Genomic DNA, 21278 nt, shown 5'->3' with positions numbered 1-21278 from the left:
TTTAGCCTTTATACGAACAAGAAATGTGAAATCACCTTCAAATAAACATAAGACTCTCACTTAATTCGCAGACGCAGTTTATTGAGCATTTTCTTTTAAGTTTTAAATTTCAGTGAAGAAGGATTCATAGCGCTATATTCTCCTTTATTTACTGATGCACACAAAATAAATAAAAGAAGACTCAATTCAGTGGCCTATTTGTGCCCTGTTTGAGATGAGTGCACGCTTCTTTTTGCAAGGCTTTAACGGGAGCAAATGATACATTTTCGTGAAGCCATGTCTGACCGTCTTTCACAAGCTTTGAAAGGTAATTTAAACGAGAATAAATGCATTGGTGTTAATACATGACATTGTGTGCAAATGTGGAAAGTATTAAAACAAATGTGCCACTTGCCTCTTACATAAATAGTCTACATGGATTATTTTTAACGCTTGGCATCGTATTGTTAGACATTAGATTGATGCATCTATGTCGATGTATTGTTACACCCCTAGTCGGCACCTCTCCGGCACATTTTGCAGCACACTGAAACCTGAAGTTTAATATCAGCCCCATTCGCACGGGATTCGTATTATCTGGGGACCTCTGTTGATTTGTAATAATTGCAGAGAATGTCTGTGATCTTAATCCCGTGCGAATCAGCCATGTCTGTAATTTGTAAAGTAAAAACTCCCCCGCAAATTAGCCTACCTACCATATTTCGCCGAACACCGAGGTCCTGTGATAACATTAGTCCCGTGCGAATCGACATCTGTGATTTGGCCAGGATTAGGCGGATTGTATATACTTTTTGCAAGCTTTTTTTCTTCCTGTGAGCATTTCTATCTTTATCTTTCACGAAGAATAAAGTCTGCATTCATAATGCGCGGCCGTTATGAATCCCCGTGCAGCCGCGCCCACGCGGATTATACTTTCACTTTAGAATGAGTATCAATTTGAGAGTAATCTGATTGAATGGTGTGTTTAACATTAACATCAACACTGTTCTTAATGAAAAACATAACAGAACAGTACAATGACAATCTTGTTTAAATAGGCGCTTTTACATTTAGTTTTGAAACTGAATCTTCCGCCGTAGCCTATATTGTCAGCTTCTCCTCGTGATAAATGAAATCTGATTCCTGCCGACTGAACGAAATTATATTTATTTATTAGGCTACTGTAAAATAATCAAAACGATATCGATGCCTGTTTATGATTTCATACACCTATCTATAACGAAGACTTGACATGATATCCGGGAGAAGTCAGTAAATTCGAGTAAAATCACAGGCTTTGCTTATCCCGTGCGAATGCGCCACGCAAAACTCAGATGTGGAGGAGTCATTTCTAAATCACAGAGGTCCCTAGATAATACTAATCCCGTGCGAATACGTGCTTTAGATAGACGAACCACTTCCACGCCACTAAAGAAAGTTAGTCTTTCTTCTCTTATCAACTATTTATTTCTCCTTACTTGTGGAAGCTCGTTCAGTCACATTTGTGTTGCGGTCAGGGAAACTCTTTGTAGCTAAAACGTGCTGCGTTGGATCTATCAGCCTACTACTGCTGAGCACTGGCTGCGTGTCCGTGGTGTACGTCATCACGCAAGAAGCCAATCGTGTTCTGCTCTTTCTGATGGCATGCGCCCTGAACGTTAGTCATATCGAAATATCGGAAATGTGTTTAAAAATCATATCACCGTCATTGAAAAAAATTATATCGCGATATATATTGATATTGAATTATTGTCCAGCCCTAGAGATACGCTTTCCAAAAATGTTTTAATGAAATGTAAGCAATTTTTAAGCTTGAACTGAGGAACCGATTAAGCTGATAAAATTAAGGAAAATAAGGTTTTGAGGTATTTTAAAAGGAGAATTAGCAAAAATGTGCAGTTTTATTTAGAGACACCATTGTTAGTTTCCCAGCATGCAGGGAAACATCTGTCAGTGTATAATGTTCATTTATGTTTACCATTTGAAAGAATTTCTATTTTTGACCGTTACCATTGTGCAGAAGAGTAGCGCTTATAGTTAGGTTGTGATGTGAATAACTGCAAGTATTATTATTATTATTATTATGAAGAAGAATGTTGCTTTGTTCAATGAGCAATAACTTTGCTAATGCTACTGCAATAAACAGGTTTGTTTCTACTTGTGCCAGCCTCAAACAGTCTATTAATTGAATAAAATAACTGAAAGTCAAATATAAACAGGTCATTTCCAAATGTATATATTTTTTCAGTCACCTTAATTTAAAAAAGCACATTCCACTAATATTTAATTCATCATAACAATTACTTAAATGGTGTGTGTAATATTGTTCTTACCATATTTAGATACGTAGATACGTGTAATGAAACTGTTTTATTAAATTACAAAATGAATGTAATTGTTGTATTACTGAGGTAAAATGTGTCATTTAATTAGTTATTAATCATATTAAAAGGAAATTGCTTTGCCTTCATAAAGTCAAATGAACCACATTTATAATGGGTAACTTACTGTATAACAGTAAGCGATTACATTTCCAAAGTAACCTTCCTACACTAAATGTATGTGAGATTCAACACATTTTTTCTGTTGTGTGACTGTGGAATTTCTTTGAATTTTCATGAAATTAATTCTACTTCCTGTCATTCCAATTCAAATTCAACTTCCTGTGGAGCGGTGTCAATTCAATTCAAATTCCAATTCATGAATTGAATGGAGTTCAATTCTGAAATTCTGAATTTTGCAAAAGCCTGATCAGAGCAGTAGGTTTATTAGGCTGCTGTCACTTTAAGATCTGCCACTGTTGCACATGACGTGGATTTGACATGCATCCCATTTTCTCACAATTAATTACATTCATTTAAGACTTTATTTAACTAATTTAGGACTGCTCTTATGAGGATACTCAACAAAATTGACATTTTGGGAAAGCTGAGTGAGTGTGTTATTGTTCGTTCAAGCAGGAAAGATAACTCTATTCTGGGGCATGTTCTTTTTTTGTCTTATCGCCCTTGAATGTTTTAAAAGGATCGTGCGTGGTCCTGCTAAACCATTACACACACACACACACACACACACACACACACACACACACACACACACACACACACACACACACACACAATCCAGCATAAACGTAACATACATTTTTTTATTATAATTAGGTAAAAACTTCATATTAATTGTTTTTTTCTAAACGGGAAATGAAGCCAATCATCCAATTCCAATTCTATTTTGGCGTATCATTTAAAAAGTCAACAAAGGCCTTATTTTGTAAGTAGAGAAAAACAATTTTCCTGTAAAAAAAAAAAAAAAAAAAAAAAAAACAGTTGACAAAAAGTCTAAATAAGTGCCAGACAGTGTATGTAATGAAATTCGCTCCCTTTAAGCGAAATAGCCAGTCATGTAAATATGCCTACACAAGTCCTACTGTCAAGCTCTCTGAATAATACATCCTTGCTGGGACTGCGTTCATGTTGTTTCAACAATTTCAACAAGTCAGGAGAAGCTTACTGTCTGGCTTGTAGATTTTCCTTTTTCAAACTCGGTGTAATCCTTTGACTTTAAAGGATTAATTTCACAGGGCAACAGATATGCCAAAATGCTGCCTCACCCAAAACTCGGGCATTGTGAGAGTTCTTGAGTTTTTCAAATCCATGCATGCTCTAGTCTAAACTAAACACAAACACACATAGAGCATTGTGTGATTGTGTTTAAAAGAATATTACAGGTTCAATACAAGTTAAGCTATTCAATAACACTTGTTGTAGTTTGATTAGCACAAATTTATTTTGACTGGTCCCTCCTTTTCTTCAAAAATAGCACTTACAAGGAAAATGAAGGGAGGCCAATCCTTAAATGTTGAAATATTCACGGCTTAAACAGTATAAACACACAGCATAAACAATATGCAAGTTAACACGATGTTAGTGTGTTAATGTCCATAACAATTAGAACAACTAGCTCAAATAATACACAAGTTTGCACAGAATTATTAATGGGTGCTTGTAAAATTATACACTTTACATTTTTGCTTTTTTTTATATCCTCCAAAACTGACTCCATTCACTTCCAGGATAAGGGTATCACTGCAACCTTGATTTTTTTTTTTTTTTTTTTCAAAGAAAATGAGAGATGAGATAAAAAACATGTTTATGTGGTAATACAAATAATGCCACAAACTGATCTTAGCATGTATTGAAACCAGAATAACAAAACCACTCTCAGAAAGTACTTCCAGACTCCAGTCCTCACTTATACCATCTTGATCTGATCGCAGTTCTGCTTAAACTGACCCAAAGATAAACATTTTTGCAGTAAGATATAATTATGCACAAGGCCCATATTAACTTGCATCTGAGATTATATTTCAGCCTCAGAGAAGAGTAGATGATGTCACGGGGGAGGTAACCCGTTTGCATGGTTTAAGTCACCAGGTGAATCCTATATCGCAACAGTATTGACCTTTTCCAGCCTTTTTCTAGACTGAGAGCAAGCTGACCCCAGTGCCACCCGATCCAGCACTGAACACATCCTGGCCATTGTATTCGGTATGAAAAGAAGAGCAGCATCAAATCCTAATGTTTTCTTCAGACTATTCTGCCAGCTAGTGAGACAACAGTGTGGCTTGGTCATACGTCATCTGTTACAGCATTTTCGCGTGATCCACAGCAAAGTCTCCATTTTCCTATGACTAATTCAGAGATAAATATGGATCATTGCCCATTCAGCTTCATTTTCAGTCTGCCCTAACTGAAAGGTCAGGAGGCTCTCAGATTCAAACCTTTTTGTTGCTTTGTTTTGATTTAGCTATTCACAGTAAACTGTTGAAGCTTGACACGGCACTTCGGCGGGCACAAAAAGACAAAAATCAAGAGGTCTGGTTTGAATTTGCCATCATGCAAGAGGTTCATATCAGATAAATACAGTATGTCATTGAAGTGAAGCAATTATCTAAATGTAGCCCATATTTATGTTATCAGATGTCTGCTCTGCTGTTATCAAAGGAGGGTGACATTAAGAGAGAAATAACAGTTTAATCGTCCAAACGTGTCTTCAGCAGATTTTCTGCTGTAAAAGATGATTTTAAATGATATGTGATAGACTTTCAGTGGTCAATACCACCATGACAAAAATGGCTATGAAAGGAGCCATTGTTTTCTGTATGGCCTACATGCCTATCAGTCTATTTACGTGTGTTTTATTTGTGTATCTCTCCTGTCACTAAAGGGGATCCAGCTAAAAAAATTACAATTAAATTTAAAAAGTAAATAAAAACATTTACTATAAATATTTCACACCCGACTCCCCCATCACAGCACAGAAAAACTCAACTGACTCCGGAATGAAAAATTCTGAAATTATCTACAAATATCCGTTTAATATACGTCTATACTTTCCCAAGTATTTTTTCCTAAAAATATTTCCGTGCGTTATTGATCAGCGAACTTGCTTATGGCTTATCTGATGTGTTCGCTAAACGTCCTTGATTTTTACTGAATTTGGTAGCTACCCATTTAGAGACACAAGATGGCACCAATGAGCTGTTTGTACGAGTTTTTTTTACAATCTATGGTAACGTTAGCTACGAACGTAACGTATAAGAAATTAGAATAGGCCCTATGTCCCAAATGACGCACAGCATACAGTTGCACTACGTAGCCTAATAAACCGTGTATTGTACTAATTTTATATGGTTATTTTGTCATTATTAAAGGGTTAAGTTCACCCAAAAATGAAAATTCTCTTATTACTTACCATGATGTCGTCCGATACCAAGCCTGCAGTCTCCCTCTCAGATACTGAGGCTTTCGCGCCTCGATCGCCCCCTGGTGACCGGTCCCAGTATAGCCACCCCTCTGTGTTTTCTAATGGACGAAGCAAAGTACCACAATCTAATACCGAAATACCGACATTAAATCGATACCACACGGTCTATTAGCGCGGGTATATTGCATGCGAATGAGTACAATTATGCAAGTTTTGAGTTTATAAAGTGGGAAATTACCACAAATGTTTATTAGTAAATTAATCAGCAAAGCTTATCACATCAAATCAGTCATTTGAAAACTTTCTTGGGAGAAATAATTTCAGCAAAAAAAATATTTCTTATTAAAAGTACTTTGTGTAAGATTCACCTTTAAGGATTGCGCATTAGCTTTGTCTAGGCTGAAAAAGTTTTTGCTTTTGTGTCATGATTCAAGCATTAGACACAATTTATGAGACGGTTGTCACTCAGATTTCATTGATGATTTCATTAAAGGGTTACTTCAGCGATTAGCATATGGCTTTGTATCAGTAGAAACCCTGGAGTATATTCAAATAAATGTGCTATTCCCCCTGACACAAGAGATTTGTGCATTTTATTTCTGGAAAAATTCCTCCTATGATGCAAATTGATGATATTTGCATAATAGGAGGAATGTTTGGCCAAAGGCTAAAGACTACAGCAGCAGAGGGAGCCATTTCCGTATGTTTTGAACCCGCGCATGGGGGATGGAGATCACACTCAGAGCTCAGGTCAAGGCTGCAGGCACTCATTTAAGGGGGGGGGGGGGGGGTGGTGAAATGCTGTTTCATGCATACTGAGCTTTTTACACTGTTAAAGACTTGGATTCCCATCCTAAACATAGACAAAGTTTCAAAAACTAATGTTGGACGTTTGATGGAGTATTTCTGTGTCAAAAATACTCCTTCCGATTTGTCACAAGTTTCGGAGAGTTTTTTTCGAGTATGGCTTTGCTTGACGTTAATAGAGCGGAAGGTCCTTGTATGGGCCGTACAAGCTCTTCTCCCATATTTCTTTTATAAATATAATAAAACTATGACATGAGATTGACTGAAACTGAGTGTTTCACCCCCCCTTTTAAACGGAGCTATGGTGAGCAATGTAAGTCTTTTAAATTCTCAAATTAATTTCTATGTAAGTTAAGCTTGCAAAGGCATGAACTGAAACGCGCCAGACTGAACTCGCGTTGTGAATGTATGCCGCAAGTGTAGTCGCGATTACCTCAGCTCTCATCACAAGAGCTCATCAGCTCATTTATATCACTCCTGCAATTAGTGCTCAGTGCTGTGATACTCGCGCTGACTCACTCATTATATTGAACAGACATGTTCAGTTTTTAATTGTAGTGTCTTCTCCAACACAGTCACAGTAATCAAATAGGTGGCTTTGGGAATGGCCACACAGGGCAGCAAAGCATTCTGAGAATTGTAGTATTTCATCCCCATGAGACTTTTTTCAGTCTACATTTTCAGTCACATTTCTACTACATTGATGACTGAGTTTAAATACAGATTCATCTTCCCAGCACTGAAGTACCCCCTTTAATGATTTCATTCCATTGTTATGAGCTATACTGGGACCAACCACCTGGGGACGATTGAGGCCAATAGGATTTCGTTTTTTACAGGAGTGCTGCAGGCTTGATTGACAATAGATCCTTATTTGCCCACAAATTTGGCTAATGTGTCTGCACCTTTACCTGCGCACGTGTTATGTCTATCTAAAAAACCTTCAATATCAACATTTCCTGTCTCTGCATGTGTTTTTGGTATTTATCAGACTTTTTAAAGTGTAAATGATCAGTTACATATAAAATCTTTATATCCTTCAACTTCTGAGTTTCAGTAACCTCTCACTGTAACTGAGGCTAGTTATTCAGTTGCAAAATTCTCAATGTTTCCGTTCAACCATCTTGTCACATTGACAGTTACATTCCTTCGCAATCTGTGCATCAACTCCCACCATGTTGTTTTATATGTGCAGTTAATAAATTGAGGATTCCAGTTTTAGGTTTAAGGAAACAAAATGAGTGAACAAACTGCACATGTAAGTCTATTTGTGATAAGGAATGTATCAGCTCAGCAGCTTGTGAGATCATTTAAATTGCAAGGATGTTTTAGCATGCCCAAATGACTGGTGGAAAGTGGACACTTATCAGAAAGAGAAAACCCAACCCCAGTATTTTCAGCATTCTTAACATTTTCCTTCTCTTTCTAATTTGGTCTTTTGGAGCCCAGTCATTGTGGTTCATGCCCATAGAATTACAGCGAGCTAGAAGGATGAAGGACAGTACAAACACGTGCCTTGAAGAGACGCTTTTGCCCTTCATTCCTGCACCTGCGTACACACATATAATACAGGCACCATACCAAGTACAAAATAATAAAAGCATTTATCTATAACTGGATAACTGTATTGTGGCCATAAGAAAATACTTCTCATATTTTTGTGCTCTAATTTCCATAAGTAAGAGCTTAAGGAGAAATGCAAAACAGATCTTTCTAAAACGGGCTGATGTGTTTATAAAAATACCATCTAAGTATCATATCACATGTACTCTGCCTCCAACATATGGGCTCAATAAAGCAGTCAAAAAACCCTCCCAGCAATTTGAATGAATTAGATATTTGCATGCCTGTTCTTGTCGCAATGTCCTCTAACTGTGGTTTTTATTACATACCAAACCTCCTACTGCTACCTTTGCCGTTGGCCTATTTATAACTGTAGAGGAACCATAGATGCTACCTCTACTTTCCTTTCATTATTTTGGGCCCTCCAGATTTTCATACTTCCTGCAAATGCATCACTGCTTTGCCGGGAGTGGGTGTCAATTAACATTCCTGGTCTTGGTCTGTCATGGCATTGTAAATCTTATATACTTCACCTCCTTTTTTCCACGAACACACCCCTCTTCCTACTGGGATGAAAAGAAAGATGAGGAGAGTGATATGTCTTTGAGGGCTTTGGCATAGTCTGTGTGGAACATGCCCTTTCAGATTCATAGGTAGTACAGAGTTTACCTGATTCACTCGCATCTCAAAGAATATGTTCTTTCATTCGAGTAAAATGCGAGTTCAAAATATGCATATTCTATGATTAAACCTAACACAAAAGCCACAACTTTGGATCAAGAATACAGGAGCTGTGGTCGCGAAAGGACATCTGGATCATTAGATCAATAGAGGAATGAGGACTGTTTTCTCTGATGAATCTTCCAACTCACCACATTCACAAATTCCCTGGTCTTCAGGGTCACGCCAGCGCTACCACAAAACACTGCCCCTGGGAATTTCCGTGAATTCCCTGTGGAGGAACATCATGCGGGTTTGTGAATTTGATTCATACGGCATCAGCTAAATCAAACCAAGAGCTGGTCAGAACATAAAATAGCTCTTTCCTGCTCTCTCTCCCTCATCACATACCTAAATACAACACAGGCATTTATTCTTAAACGTTTCTAACCATATCTAGCATACAAGCATAGTTATAGCTAACGTTTTGGAAAGTAGCAAAACATCAAAATAATTGCATTTATAAACGTAATGAAATCAGTCGTCATTTACTCACCCTTATGTCGTTCCAAACCTGCAAACATTTCTTTCCACGGAGAGCAATAAAGATGTTTAATTTGATTCCTATACTGACTTCTATTGTGTGTTAAAAAATAATAATGATTAACGCAGGGTTAGGTCATAACTTAATATAGTATGATGCTATACATTTTTATCATATATATTTCTGCTTCTCTGTTTACAATGGCAATTGCAGGCCATTTGTTCAGGTTTAGGATCACCAGATGTTATGAGCCTGAAGAATACCTCTACTCTTTCACTCCCTTATTGTCTTTTTTTTTTACGGTTCACTGTTAAACCACACAAAATACTCAAGTTCACTGCGGACAAAACCCAAACCCAAAATAAACCATTAGATGAAAACACAGAACGTTATCTGTATCGCAACACTGCCATCAAGTGGCTAAAAGGGACACTAACATTGTAGCTCACTAATCTCCAACTAAATTTTATGACTGAATCTATTATTTCTCAAAGGCTGCCATTTTGTACCATGCAAAAATATGCAATGACCAATCTGAACTAAACTAATAGGCAAGTATAATAGTGTAAAATGGATGATAGTAAATGGAAATCAGAGTGAAGCAAACAAACAAACAAACAAACAAACACCAACAAGACAAAGACAGAGAGTGAATGACCATTTAATGATCCGCAGAGGTGTTTACAAACAAAATTTATTTTACATCTTTAAATGTCCTCATAGAGGAACCGCAAAATACACTCAAAACGATGAAATCAAATAAATCAGACAAAATTTTAAGATCAGCTGTTTTTGTTTTCTCTTTCTTTTGGTATTTTGATATTTTAAAGTTATATATCAAAAATGTAAGTGCCTTCAAAATGCCATGAGCAAATTTGTAGTAACCAATGAAACTGCAAAACTGAGACTCATGGTTTACTTTCTGCATCGGTTTTCTGTACATACTTTTGTTTTGTCTCACAAAACAATGACCCTGACATTAAACCAAAAAAAAAAAACAAAGACAGAGAAGAAAACAAAAGCAACATAAAGTGAAAATGATTATTTACAGCTTGGCTCAAGGAGACACAAATGAAGAAAGGAGACCAAAAAGTCAGTCTCTATCAGGTCTCCTGACAGATTTGTACATATTTTTCTCTTCTCTCTCTCTCTCTCTCTCTCTCTTTACAAAGTATATTTACCACTTGCATTGCACTGTTCTTGTTGGACATTCAGAGGTATATTAAACAAAACAAAAAACAAGAAAGAAACAGTGGAAAACAGAATTTAACACTTTAGGGGTCCTAAGGACAATATCATTTAGGATCCCCCAATAGTTACTAACATGACAATAAAAAAGATAGAAATAGAGGTAGGGGACAAAAAGCATAAAACAAGGCAAATGTAAAAGCAGGCCTTAAAGATCAAGTGACAAATACAAAGTCAAGTATCAAAATAAAACGAGATAAATCTCAATTCATTTAGCTTTCTCCATTAAAAATTATGGCACATTGATTTCAAAAACATCAACAAAACAAAAATCTGAAATGATACTCAAGTGGTAACTGACAGTTCACTTTCACGGTTGATGGCAATAGGTTGTCAATCTTGTTATGCTTGTCATATGCAGTGTCTAATGACTGCTTTGAAAGTCTTTAAATATACATCATATTTACAACCAGGCATACGCCTGATTCAATTTGCAAGTATTAAGAAAGTATACATACAATCCCCAATTGAGGCATCAAGTGTAAACTGTACAACTTACAATGCTCGCACATTTTGTCCCTTTGGGAAAGAACAAGGACTATATTGAGAGCCATTTCTACAAATAAAATGGAAGTAACTTGTTTACTTATGATTGAACAGTAACTGCTTTATATTACATTATTATTTTTATTTTTTATTTTTTTATTTTATAAAATGTGCCAAAAGAATTCTATTGAAATACTTTGGCTAGATAACGTTTTTAGTCTCTACCACAAAAATGGCTGGTGAATGAAGCATGTCCAAGTAATAAAGTAAAATTACAATTTCAAAAACCAAATTTGTACAAACTTGTTTTTCTTTTTTTTTCTTTTTTTATAACATAGTGCAATGATTGGTCTGATTCTTCTTCTCCCCCACAAAATAATAATAATTAAAAAAATGTATTAATTCCCATGTCCTAATATCCCAAAGATCTTCAGTGTTTTAAAAACCATAGATACAAATCTCCAAATGAAAAAAAAAAAAGATCAGAGAATTGATCGTTGTGGATAGCTCCATTTATCCCTGTGTACTTTAAGGTGATACACAGTTAAACAGAAGTTGTAATGAGTCAATGGATTAAAAGGCTGGTGGAAAAAAAGAAAGAAATAAAAAGTGAGTACATGGCCAAAAAGGACATTGAGGTGCTTTCCAGAGTAAAAAAATACAACAAAAAACTGGTAAGTCTCAAAGGCTGGTGTTGGCATGTTGGTGTGGGAAGCTGGGATCTCCCTCTTATACAGAAGCTATGACAATCATAAGATGGGGAGATATACTGGAGATGCTATTGAGAAGGTCCGGAGCAAGATGAGACAAGTGGCTCTCAGAAAACTCACATGGAGGGAAAATCTGGACTACATAGGCTGGCTAGGAAGACACAAAAATGATTTGTTAAGCATCTACTCTTTTATGTGTAATTAGACATGAGCATTTTGCCAACTATTTTCTTTCAGGAAAAACTCTGGACATTATTATTATTATTTTAATTATTTTTAGAAGGACTAACCTGATTTGAGCCTGGGTTCGGAACATTGATAATTCCAGCAGCTTGCTTTGCTTGCAGGTAAGTGATAAAACCAGTTTTAAGAGCATGGGTCTGGTTGTGGACATCCTCTTGGTCCAATCCACAAGGCAATGCCAACAGAAGGCAGTATTCATTTTCAGCCTAGAAAAAAAAAGTTTTTCCTTTAAAATCCTAATTTTATTTTGTTTTGCTTAGATTTAATAAATTATATTTAAGACAAATCCTTAATATGGTTTGAGAAACAAATACATAATAGAACATGATACTTACAGTCATACGTCTTGCAACTCCCTCAAGTTGTGAGACCTCTAAGCGCATTCGCTGGGCAATGCGAAGAAAGGCACCTCCTTCTGGCGGTGGCAGTGAACGGTGAGCCAGAACATTGTTACCAGACACAAAGTGTAGCTGTACTGCTGCAGTGTCATTCTTAAGTGCCAGGTGACCTTGCCAAATAATTGGGTATTTCTGCCCAAAGACAAAAACAGATTACAATCAGAATCGGAAATACATGTATTTTTTCCTTTATACTTCTGATGAAATAAAAAAATAAAAAATAAGATTACAAACCGTTAACAACTGCACCATATCAACAGACCGAAGTCCTGTGTGGTCAAGTTTATAGTCTGATCGCATCTGAGAAGAGGCTGAGGATGGACGTGGCATCTGGTTAGAAATGGGTCCTTTCTGCACAGGGATAGGCAACTCCAATTTGGGTGTTATAGTCACTGGAGAAGTGTAAGAGGGAGAGCCAGTCTCACCCTGAACTCGTGATATGTGAGACAAATCCATGGAGCTTGGGTGTCGACTGTGAGAACCGTCAAGCTTTGATTCACCAAAACTTCCCACTGACTCAACAGAGGACACAGAGGGAACCTTCTGTCTCTGACATTGATCAACTTGTGAGACCTAATGAAGAATGCAAATCTTAAAATCAAGACTAGATTTATATATAAAAATAAACAAAGGGGGGCAAATACAACTGATAACTGCATTGCATAAATTATAATCAAAGAGAACAAAAAAACTCTCACCTGAGACGTAGCAATTCCACGATTAGCCAAATTAATTCCAATTACTGAATGACTTGGATACTGTGAATGGAAGCCACGCATTTCTCTGTAGTATTCAGGCATGGAGTTTGGATTTCCAGGATGAATCAATTGAACTCCTTGAGAAGATACCATCACAGAGCCAGGGGCATGCCCTATTATCCTGCTGTCTGAGTGAGGGGAGGGTTTCATCTTCAGCTCCATTGCTTTTGGTGCATCCCTCACAATTTGTGGAGCATTCTTTACCACAGGGGAAGCTTTAGAAGAAGCAGACGATATGTGTGAAGATGACTGCATTGCCTCTGGTGTTCGAGTTTGACGGTTTTCTACAACACCTGGATGGTCAGTCAAATGCTGGTGCACAAGCAAACGTACATCTCTGGCATACTGATCTAGACGCAGAGCCCTGTGATGCAGACCTTTGAATTCAGGCTGCATTACTATGCTTTCCGGTTGTAATTGTGGTGCAGAAGCTCTACGAAGTCCTTGTGGGAGATTCAACAAATCATCATTGCTTGTTTCAACCTGACCACCACCAGATGAACCTGCATGTGACTTCAGTATGACATCTCTGATCACTGCAGGTTGAGGAGTTGTGGAACGTTGTGGAGGTGCAGATCGAGGCGATAAGAGGTTTTCTGAACGGATTCCATAACCTATTCCAGATAATGATGTCGTACTGGCTCTTATATCTCCTTGGGACAAATGACCTATGGGCATAGACTGGGTGGCACTATGAGGGGGCATTATTACTGATTGCTCAGCATGGTGTATATTTGACACATACTGAGATATAGAGCCAGCTGGTCCCAAAACAACTGAGCTGCTAGGAGGGCAAACTTTTGGAAATGGTGACGTGGAATGGCCTGAGGATCTTGGAGAATGTGAATCTTGCTTGGGTTGTGAGACCACTCTTTCATGTGGAGCACTTGAACTTAAAATGTGATTGCCTACCAAAGATTGATGGTGTGTGCTTAAAACTGGTTTAACATTGAAGGTCTGTGATGGTTTTATTTCAGCTTTTATTGAAATAGATTCAGTCACTCCATTTTTCTTAAAATGCTGCTGCTGTGTAATTGACTGACTATACCTCAAAAGTTGAGGATGGCTTGTAGACTGTTGGAAGGTTTTTACAGAACCTCCGTGTTGACCAGTATGGTAGGATGATTCAGATTTTTCAGAGCTTTGACTTTCCTGATTAATTGAGGAAATCACAGGCTGAGCACTGAAGGTTTGGCCAGCTAACACTACCCCAGCATGTCCATAACCTGTAGGTGTCTGTGATCCTTTTGGTGTAGAGGGGTGAGATGGTGGTTCTTGTTTTATCTGTGACTTTGTTACAGACTGCTGAAACTCAATATCAACTGCACTGGCTGGTGGGATTTGACTTATTTTAGCAATGATCCGCTGTGGTCCCTCCGTCTTTTGTCCAGAATAACTCAATACTACCACACCCTCAGATGTATTGACCCTCAAACCAGTACTTGACCCTGTGTTACAATGTGTGCTTTCAACAACAGGGCGGCCAACACTTCCGCCATCCTCAGAGGGGTTAAGTCCATGATACTTGCTATTTTCATTCAAGCCTGTACGATACTTCTGCTTAGGTAAGGACATTCCAGAGCTGCGGTTGCTTAAAGAGATACGAGGAGTGTCCTCAAAATCAAAGGGCATAGGGATCCGACTAATGACTGAAGTAGCGGTGGAAGTTATAGCCAGTTTCTCCTTTAAGATCTGCGGCGTGCCACATTGTTGCAGAGGTGGTGGCTGTGGTGCTGTACATGCTACAAGTTGAGTTATAGGGCTAGGTCTATCTTCAGGTAGAGAGGTCTTTAAAGGCAGCACAGCCTCAACTGAATTTTCATTATTAGACATCCGTGGATCTGCTAATGTGGTTGTGAACTGCATACTTGGGACTGCATTGCTATTTGAAGCAGATACATACTTTGGTTCCATTAGAATCTTTCGCAATGTGCTGGAGCTAGTGTCAATATCAGAGGCCTTGGTGTCAGGGGGCATGGGTGGATTTGCTGGAGGGCCACCAAGGTTAACTTGAGGTTTTGGGAGAATTCCTTTATCCTCTGTCCTGGTGTTCCACTCAGGGTGTGAGAGAGGTGTCTTAGAGGACGCAGGTGAATTCAGGCAAGTTGTAGTCGAAGTAAGGGTAGGTGGTACTGGCTCAGGAGATAGCTGTTGTGTCCTTAGATAAGAAGGACTGTTATTTCCAGAGTGGAAGGCAGATTCTTGAGGTTCAGGCTGGTCGACAGCAGGCTGTTCTGCCTCTTTTGGCGTGTCCAAAATCACTGTAGATGTAGATTCATGTTTGCATGCAGCAGCAACAGTGACTACAGCTGCTGCTGCTGCAGCAGCTGATGTCGCTGCCTTAGGGATGGCAGTTTGAATCTCTTCCGGGATAGACTCTGGAAGTTTGACTGTAGTAGATTCAGGTTCCAGTACTGCATCCTCAGCAATATCCAATTTTCTGTTCAAGGAAACCTTCCGACCTCTGGATTTCTTTGGAGTTTTTGGCCGTGATCTTCCTCCTTTTTTGCTTGCCTCGGATAATGGAGATTCTGTGAATGATGCATCTGTTTTACATGTTTGATAAGATTTTGAATCAGGAACTATAAGACTATCTTGTTCAGACTGTACAATGGTCTTTACAGTCAAGTTTGTCTCAGGTTCAATAACCTCGCTTGATACAGGCAAAACAAGTGTCTCTGGTGTGGGAAGGAGCGCTGTATATGTTGTTGAAGCAGGGAATCCATCTGCATCACCAGATATATCCTCAGCAGTAATGGAATCAATGGCAGCTGCCAGTTCAGTTTCACTTGCTGGATTGGCAGGCTTTTCTACCTCTGTATCATCTGCAGGTTGTACTATAACAGGTGGTGTTATGGTTGGTGGTTCAGTACGAGGTTCTTTGTAAGGTGCTGGATGATGTTCATCTGTAAGTTTAGAAATATTCTCAACTGCTCTTTCCAGTTCCATTTGACGGGCAAGCAAGGCAGCCACCGGATCAGTAGGAGGCTCCATTTCTGAAAGAGACTCGTCCTTTTCATCAGGATGTTCATCTTCCTTTTTGTGGTAAACTGGGATGTTTGATTCTTCTTTTACTAACTGTGGGGCTTTTGTTTTCAAAGACCCTTCAAAACTTGCAGCTTTGTCATCACCTGAATAAAAGGAATTCTTAACTGCATCCACAGTGAGATTAACAACATTGACAGACTTATTATCAGGTATTGTTTTGATGTTTCGTGTTGACCTTGATGCCCTGACTTTCTTATCCAATGGCTGTGTTTTTTCTACAGGAGTCATTTCTACATCGCCATCTGTTGATATTTCCTCACCAGAATGTGCAAATTCCTTTTCTCGTTTAGAAATGTCATGTTGTTTGGTATCTTGTGACAACTGTTCAACTTGCATTGAAGTCTCATCTTTGGATTCAGCTTGATAATCTAGGGCAGGTGATACATCAACCCCTGCTGTGTCTGACTGAATGGGTTCTGGGCTGCCTGACACTTTTTCCGATTTCAATGTTTTTCTGCTTTGTCCTGCTCTTATTGGTGAAGAATGCCCTTTTTGAGATCGTGGAGAGCGCCATGCCTCTGCTGTTTTAGATATTTCTCCACTACATGATGACTCTTTATTTTCAGTGTCTTCATTCTCAGAATTTTTGGTATGATCTCCCTTAACTGGAGACATATCATCACCTCTTCTGCGAGTCTTGGGTGGACGACCTCTTTTACCAAGTGTGGTTACCATATGCTGTGTTGCAGCCTCCTTATCACTACACCGCCTACGTGTGACACGGGAAGGTTCTGTAGTCTCTTTTCCTGATTGTGGAGCTTCATCCTCAAGGGGTGTTGCATAGACAGATCGTACATTCCGTCGCTGCCGTGTTCTGCCATGGTTTGTGTTTGATTCATGGCCCAGTTCTGAATCTGTAGCATGAACAGGAGATTTTGTAGAGTTTCTGGAGTCAGCAATGAGTTTTGTGGAGTCTCCTCTGGGGGATGAAGATCTTTTTAGCTTTTCTCGATCAATGCGTTCACTCTTTCGTGTAGCTGGTTTCTCATTAGCAACTTGAGGGATTGGTGTTGGTGAAACAGATTTTACTTTTTTACTCTTAGGTTGTTTACGTGGTGGCTGTACCTGTTCAATCTCAGGTTCTGCATCTGGCACCTCCACATCTAGTGGGGATGAAACCTTGTGAAGATACACATTAACAGGTTCAATTTTTGTTTCTGAAGGCTCCACAATCTCTTGAGCTTGATTGGGCTTTGGAAACAATGGAGAAGATGCCTGAAAAGGATCACATTCTGGCTCAACATTACTTAAAGATGCACCAGGAGTAGGAGGTTTGACATCAATATCCTGTTCAACAATTGGGCTTACAGTTCTTTTGGACTCACCCAGCTTTTCATTAGTTTCTTTGACAGTTACATCTTCCTTTATCATGGGCTCAGGAGGTATAGTGCTCACTGCAACTGCTGTGTTCTCCTCCTTTAGGTTAATATATTTTGAAGAATCTATTGGAGCATCTTCTGACCGCTCATTCACAAATCCTCGGCCATCTATGTTTATTAATGTAAAGGGCAAAACTGGCTTATCATGCTGCACAGGAGTCTCTGAAACTTTAGAAAGAGACATTGGTGGTGATGTAGTTGGAATATGACTTACTGACAACTCATTGGAACTCATTTCTGATATATTGGGGGATGTCCCAAACTCTTCATCCAGTGTTTTCTCCTCCTCCATCTGATCAGTTACACTAACGCTTTCTGAAATGGGCAGCTGATGGCTCTTATCTCTTTGAAGTTCTAAGAAGCGGCTATGAAACAGTACTCTTGGTTCTTGAGAGAGGTCTGTTCCACCTGCCCCAGCTTGTTCTCCTTGAGACTCATTTGTAATGCTTTCTCTCCCAACTCTAACTTCAGGGTCATTATTTTTCCTCTCAAGGTGTTGAAGCCGCCTTGAGTCCTGTTCAAAGATAGAGCTATGAAGAAACCGTGAAGCAAAGAGCTCTTGTCGTTCTTGTTCGTTAGGCTTAGCATCTTCCTTTTTATCATCTATCTTTCCTTCCGAATCAGAGCGAATTTTCTTTTTTTTCATGTACCAAGAAGGAATAGGTCTTGGGGTGGGTTCAGACTTCTCCTTCTCTGTGCTATTCCGAAAGCTTTTGAATTTTGAATCATGACCAAGGAAAGACCAGTTTTCTTCCCTAGATGAAGACAGTGACTTAGCACGCTCAAGCAGCGCTTTGGTGTCTGGTGTTATGGTCTTATCCAATGCAAATTCATAGAACTTATTTTTTTCAAGAGACTCAGCAGACTTTATATCTGAAAGCTTCTCCTCATGCTCTATTTTGAATGAGTTTAACTTTAGTGAAAGGTGTCTACTTTCACCATCTTCATCAGAGTCTGACTGAACCTCCCCAGGTTCTAATTCACGTTCAGGACGTTTTCGGATACTTTCTCTTTTAACAATGCTGGTAGGGAAGCTCATTTCTCCTCTTAATGGGCCCTGTCTAATATTGCTCTCCCAACATAAATCCTCTTCTGTCACAGATGCTTTTACTTTCAAAACTTCTGCATGTGGCGAAAGCCCTTGGTGTACTGCATTGTCAATATTGTATTTTGATACATCAAAATGCAAGCAATTTTTGTCCATTGCCACAGGTGAATTTGGCTCTTTGTCCAATAATTGTGATGCATTTCTCTCCTCCTCAGCAAAGGGTGTCCCTGGAAGTGAAGCAATTCTTCTTTCAGGTTCATCATTTATCTGTCTAAACCTCTGATAATCTTGCTCTCTTTTAGTGCCAAAATCAAATTCAAATGTTCCGAACTTCTTTCGCTTAGTAGGTGGTGAATCACCAGTTACATCTTGAGGTGGTTTTCCTAACTCATGCACAAGACTTCGATGCTCAAAGTCTTCTGCATCAGTGCTGGGTGTGCTTTCAGTTTTATCAGATTTATCACACTCTAGTAATTGTTGCTGTAGACGACGGTTCTGCTCCATTTGTTTTCTGCAACTCTGCGAGTGATCAATGTCCGAGAACAAACTTTCCTTACTTTCAGAATCTCTTTCTAGCCTTGAGGAGAGTACGTGGTAGCTAGGTAAGTGGTGCTGTTCTTGGTCTCTAGAAAATTCCATATCAACACTTCCATCATCAGAGACTGCAAGACTGAAACATGGTTGACTATTCGCTCCAAAAGTACCTATCTTTTGATCGAGACTATCTAAGGAATCTATTGCCTCCTCAGTTGGGTCCCCAAGTCGAGCCTGAAGGTCTAGACTGAGGCCTACTGACATTACAGTATCCAGCTCTTCTTTTATAGTACTAACAGTAACCATCCTTTCTGGCTTCATTTTTTGTTCTCTCTTGTATGCTTCCTTTCGTTGCAACTTTTTATCATAATCAATGTCTTTCAGCATAGGTTCATCAATAAATCTCCTTAACTTCCCTTCATCCTCCTCCTGACTTATCCTCCTTAAATTATCAGCCTTTCCAGAAGTTTCTTCAAAACGCCTCTTTCGTGCAGCCAAGCGGTCAGCATCCACAGAAGAGCTGGTGTCAAATGCAAGATCAGTTTTTAAGTATTTTTTGTTTTTCACCTTGCTCTCTTTATCCACAACCTCAACTTGACTAGCCAAGCATTTCTCCTTGAGATGTTTTCCATGCTTAAAGAAATCTCTAGCCTGAGTGTCTATGCGGAAAGGCATACTCTTGTGATCAACTGAGGGTGGGGTGGTTGGAGATCGAACAGGATCACTCACAACCTTTGTTTTTTGTTTCTCACTGAGGATACTCTCTATTAATTTCCCTTCCTTCTCCTTTACTCTTGTCAACTGTACAACACAAGGTGGCAGATCAAGTTTTCCTTTTCCAGAGTACTCTTTGATGAATGATTTACTGGCTTTACCTCGCATATTTAAGCTAGCCTCTGGGCTAGTGTCCCTGTCAAGTTCCAAGTCTGTCTCTGATGATGGGACAGTGGGAGATGCAAGTTTTACTTTCCTCAACTTCTGCTTCTCAGTCCTGTCCTTGTCTCCTTTTTCCTTGCGTCCAGCACGTCTTTCTTTTTCTCCTCCATTTCCACGCTCTGCATCAAAGACTGATTTGTCTTTCTCTGGTTTATCACTCCTATTGTGCCTTTCCAAACGAATTTTATCTGGCTTTTCAAAGCGTGGTGGAGAAAGTGAGCTGCAGCTGCCACTTCGCTCAGATGAGCGGCAGTAAACATGATGTTCAGAGTCACTGGGAGGACGTTCAGAAAGGGATGGGGAGGCAGCAGGGCTAGCGGGACGACGTGGATGGGATGGGCTTTGATTGTGTTCAATTGTTCGTCGACCATGGTCACGTTCACGATCTGTTTCAAACCTTTCTCTTTCCCTCTCACGTTCTCTTTGTAAGTAACTGTACTTTCGAATATCCTGCTCATATGGGTCTCTATAATCCCTGTATTCACGGAGGTCATCATAGTATCGTGGATCATAGTAATCTCCCTGGTAAGGATCCCATTCTGAATAAAACTCTCGACTTCTGGCAGGATATTTTCGACGTGGATCCTCGGTGTAGGAACCTGGAGTACGCACACTCTCATAATATGCCCGCTCAGCTGTGAACTCATGATATGGCGGCCGGCGCTCATCTCTGCAAAATAAATAAATGAATAAATAAATATAAAAGGATATAAAAGCACCAATGATTCTACACAAAGAAAGGGGTGTTAATCACCTTCGTTCAGATATGATTTCATAGAAATCTCTTATGTCTTGTCCAGATGCCTGCATTGAACGGTAGAAAGCCAACTGGCTTTCCTGGTTGGCAAAGTCAACCTATAAACAAATTTAATTAACATTGTTAAACAAACAAAGAGTGAGATTGTCAAGTCACTCTAAAGTGCAATGGTACAATTCATTATATATTACAGACCTTAATTTTATTTCCTCCAATTTTCCAACCCTTTGTTTCCTTGACAGCGGCCTGCGCATACTCTATATTATTATATAAGATAAGGGCCATTCCTTTCAGTCGGTCAAACACAACCTAAAGAAATAAAAAAATATAAAATTCAAGTTAACATCAAATTGTAATGCATTTATACTATTAAAATTAGAGTACAGAACATATGTTTAAGAAAAATACAGGAAC

General features: G+C 38.9%; 2 protein-coding genes across 3 annotated transcripts in view; both read right to left on the bottom strand.

Annotated features, from left to right (window-relative positions):
- The window catches only part of epha2b (eph receptor A2 b), a 37716-nt gene extending 31965 nt beyond the window's left edge, over positions 1-5751 (bottom strand). Inside the window, exon 1 of the mRNA XM_067446213.1 lies at positions 5734-5751. The gene's annotated coding sequence lies outside the window, so the exon portion shown is untranslated. The remainder of the gene's footprint in view (positions 1-5733) is intronic.
- A 4213-nt stretch (positions 5752-9964) lies between these two features.
- spen (spen family transcriptional repressor) overlaps positions 9965-21278 on the bottom strand; it is a 53191-nt gene continuing 41877 nt past the window's right edge. For both annotated transcript variants that reach the window (XM_067446206.1, XM_067446207.1), the window contains 7 exons: positions 21060-21173; positions 20862-20962; positions 13103-20777; positions 12639-12977; positions 12342-12536; positions 12054-12212; positions 9965-11914 (listed from right to left, as the gene is read on the bottom strand). In XM_067446206.1, coding sequence (XP_067302307.1) covers positions 11783-11914; positions 12054-12212; positions 12342-12536; positions 12639-12977; positions 13103-20777; positions 20862-20962; positions 21060-21173 — 8715 coding nt within the window. In that variant the 3' untranslated portion in view covers positions 9965-11782. The remainder of the gene's footprint in view (positions 11915-12053; positions 12213-12341; positions 12537-12638; positions 12978-13102; positions 20778-20861; positions 20963-21059; positions 21174-21278) is intronic.

The sequence above is a fragment of the Pseudorasbora parva genome, chromosome 6 (genome assembly GCF_024679245.1).
Source record: "Pseudorasbora parva isolate DD20220531a chromosome 6, ASM2467924v1, whole genome shotgun sequence".
NCBI classification, from domain to species: Eukaryota; Metazoa; Chordata; class Actinopteri; order Cypriniformes; family Gobionidae; genus Pseudorasbora; species Pseudorasbora parva.
The sequence above is the reverse complement of the archived record's forward strand: the minus strand, read 5'-3'. Positions and strand labels throughout refer to the sequence as shown.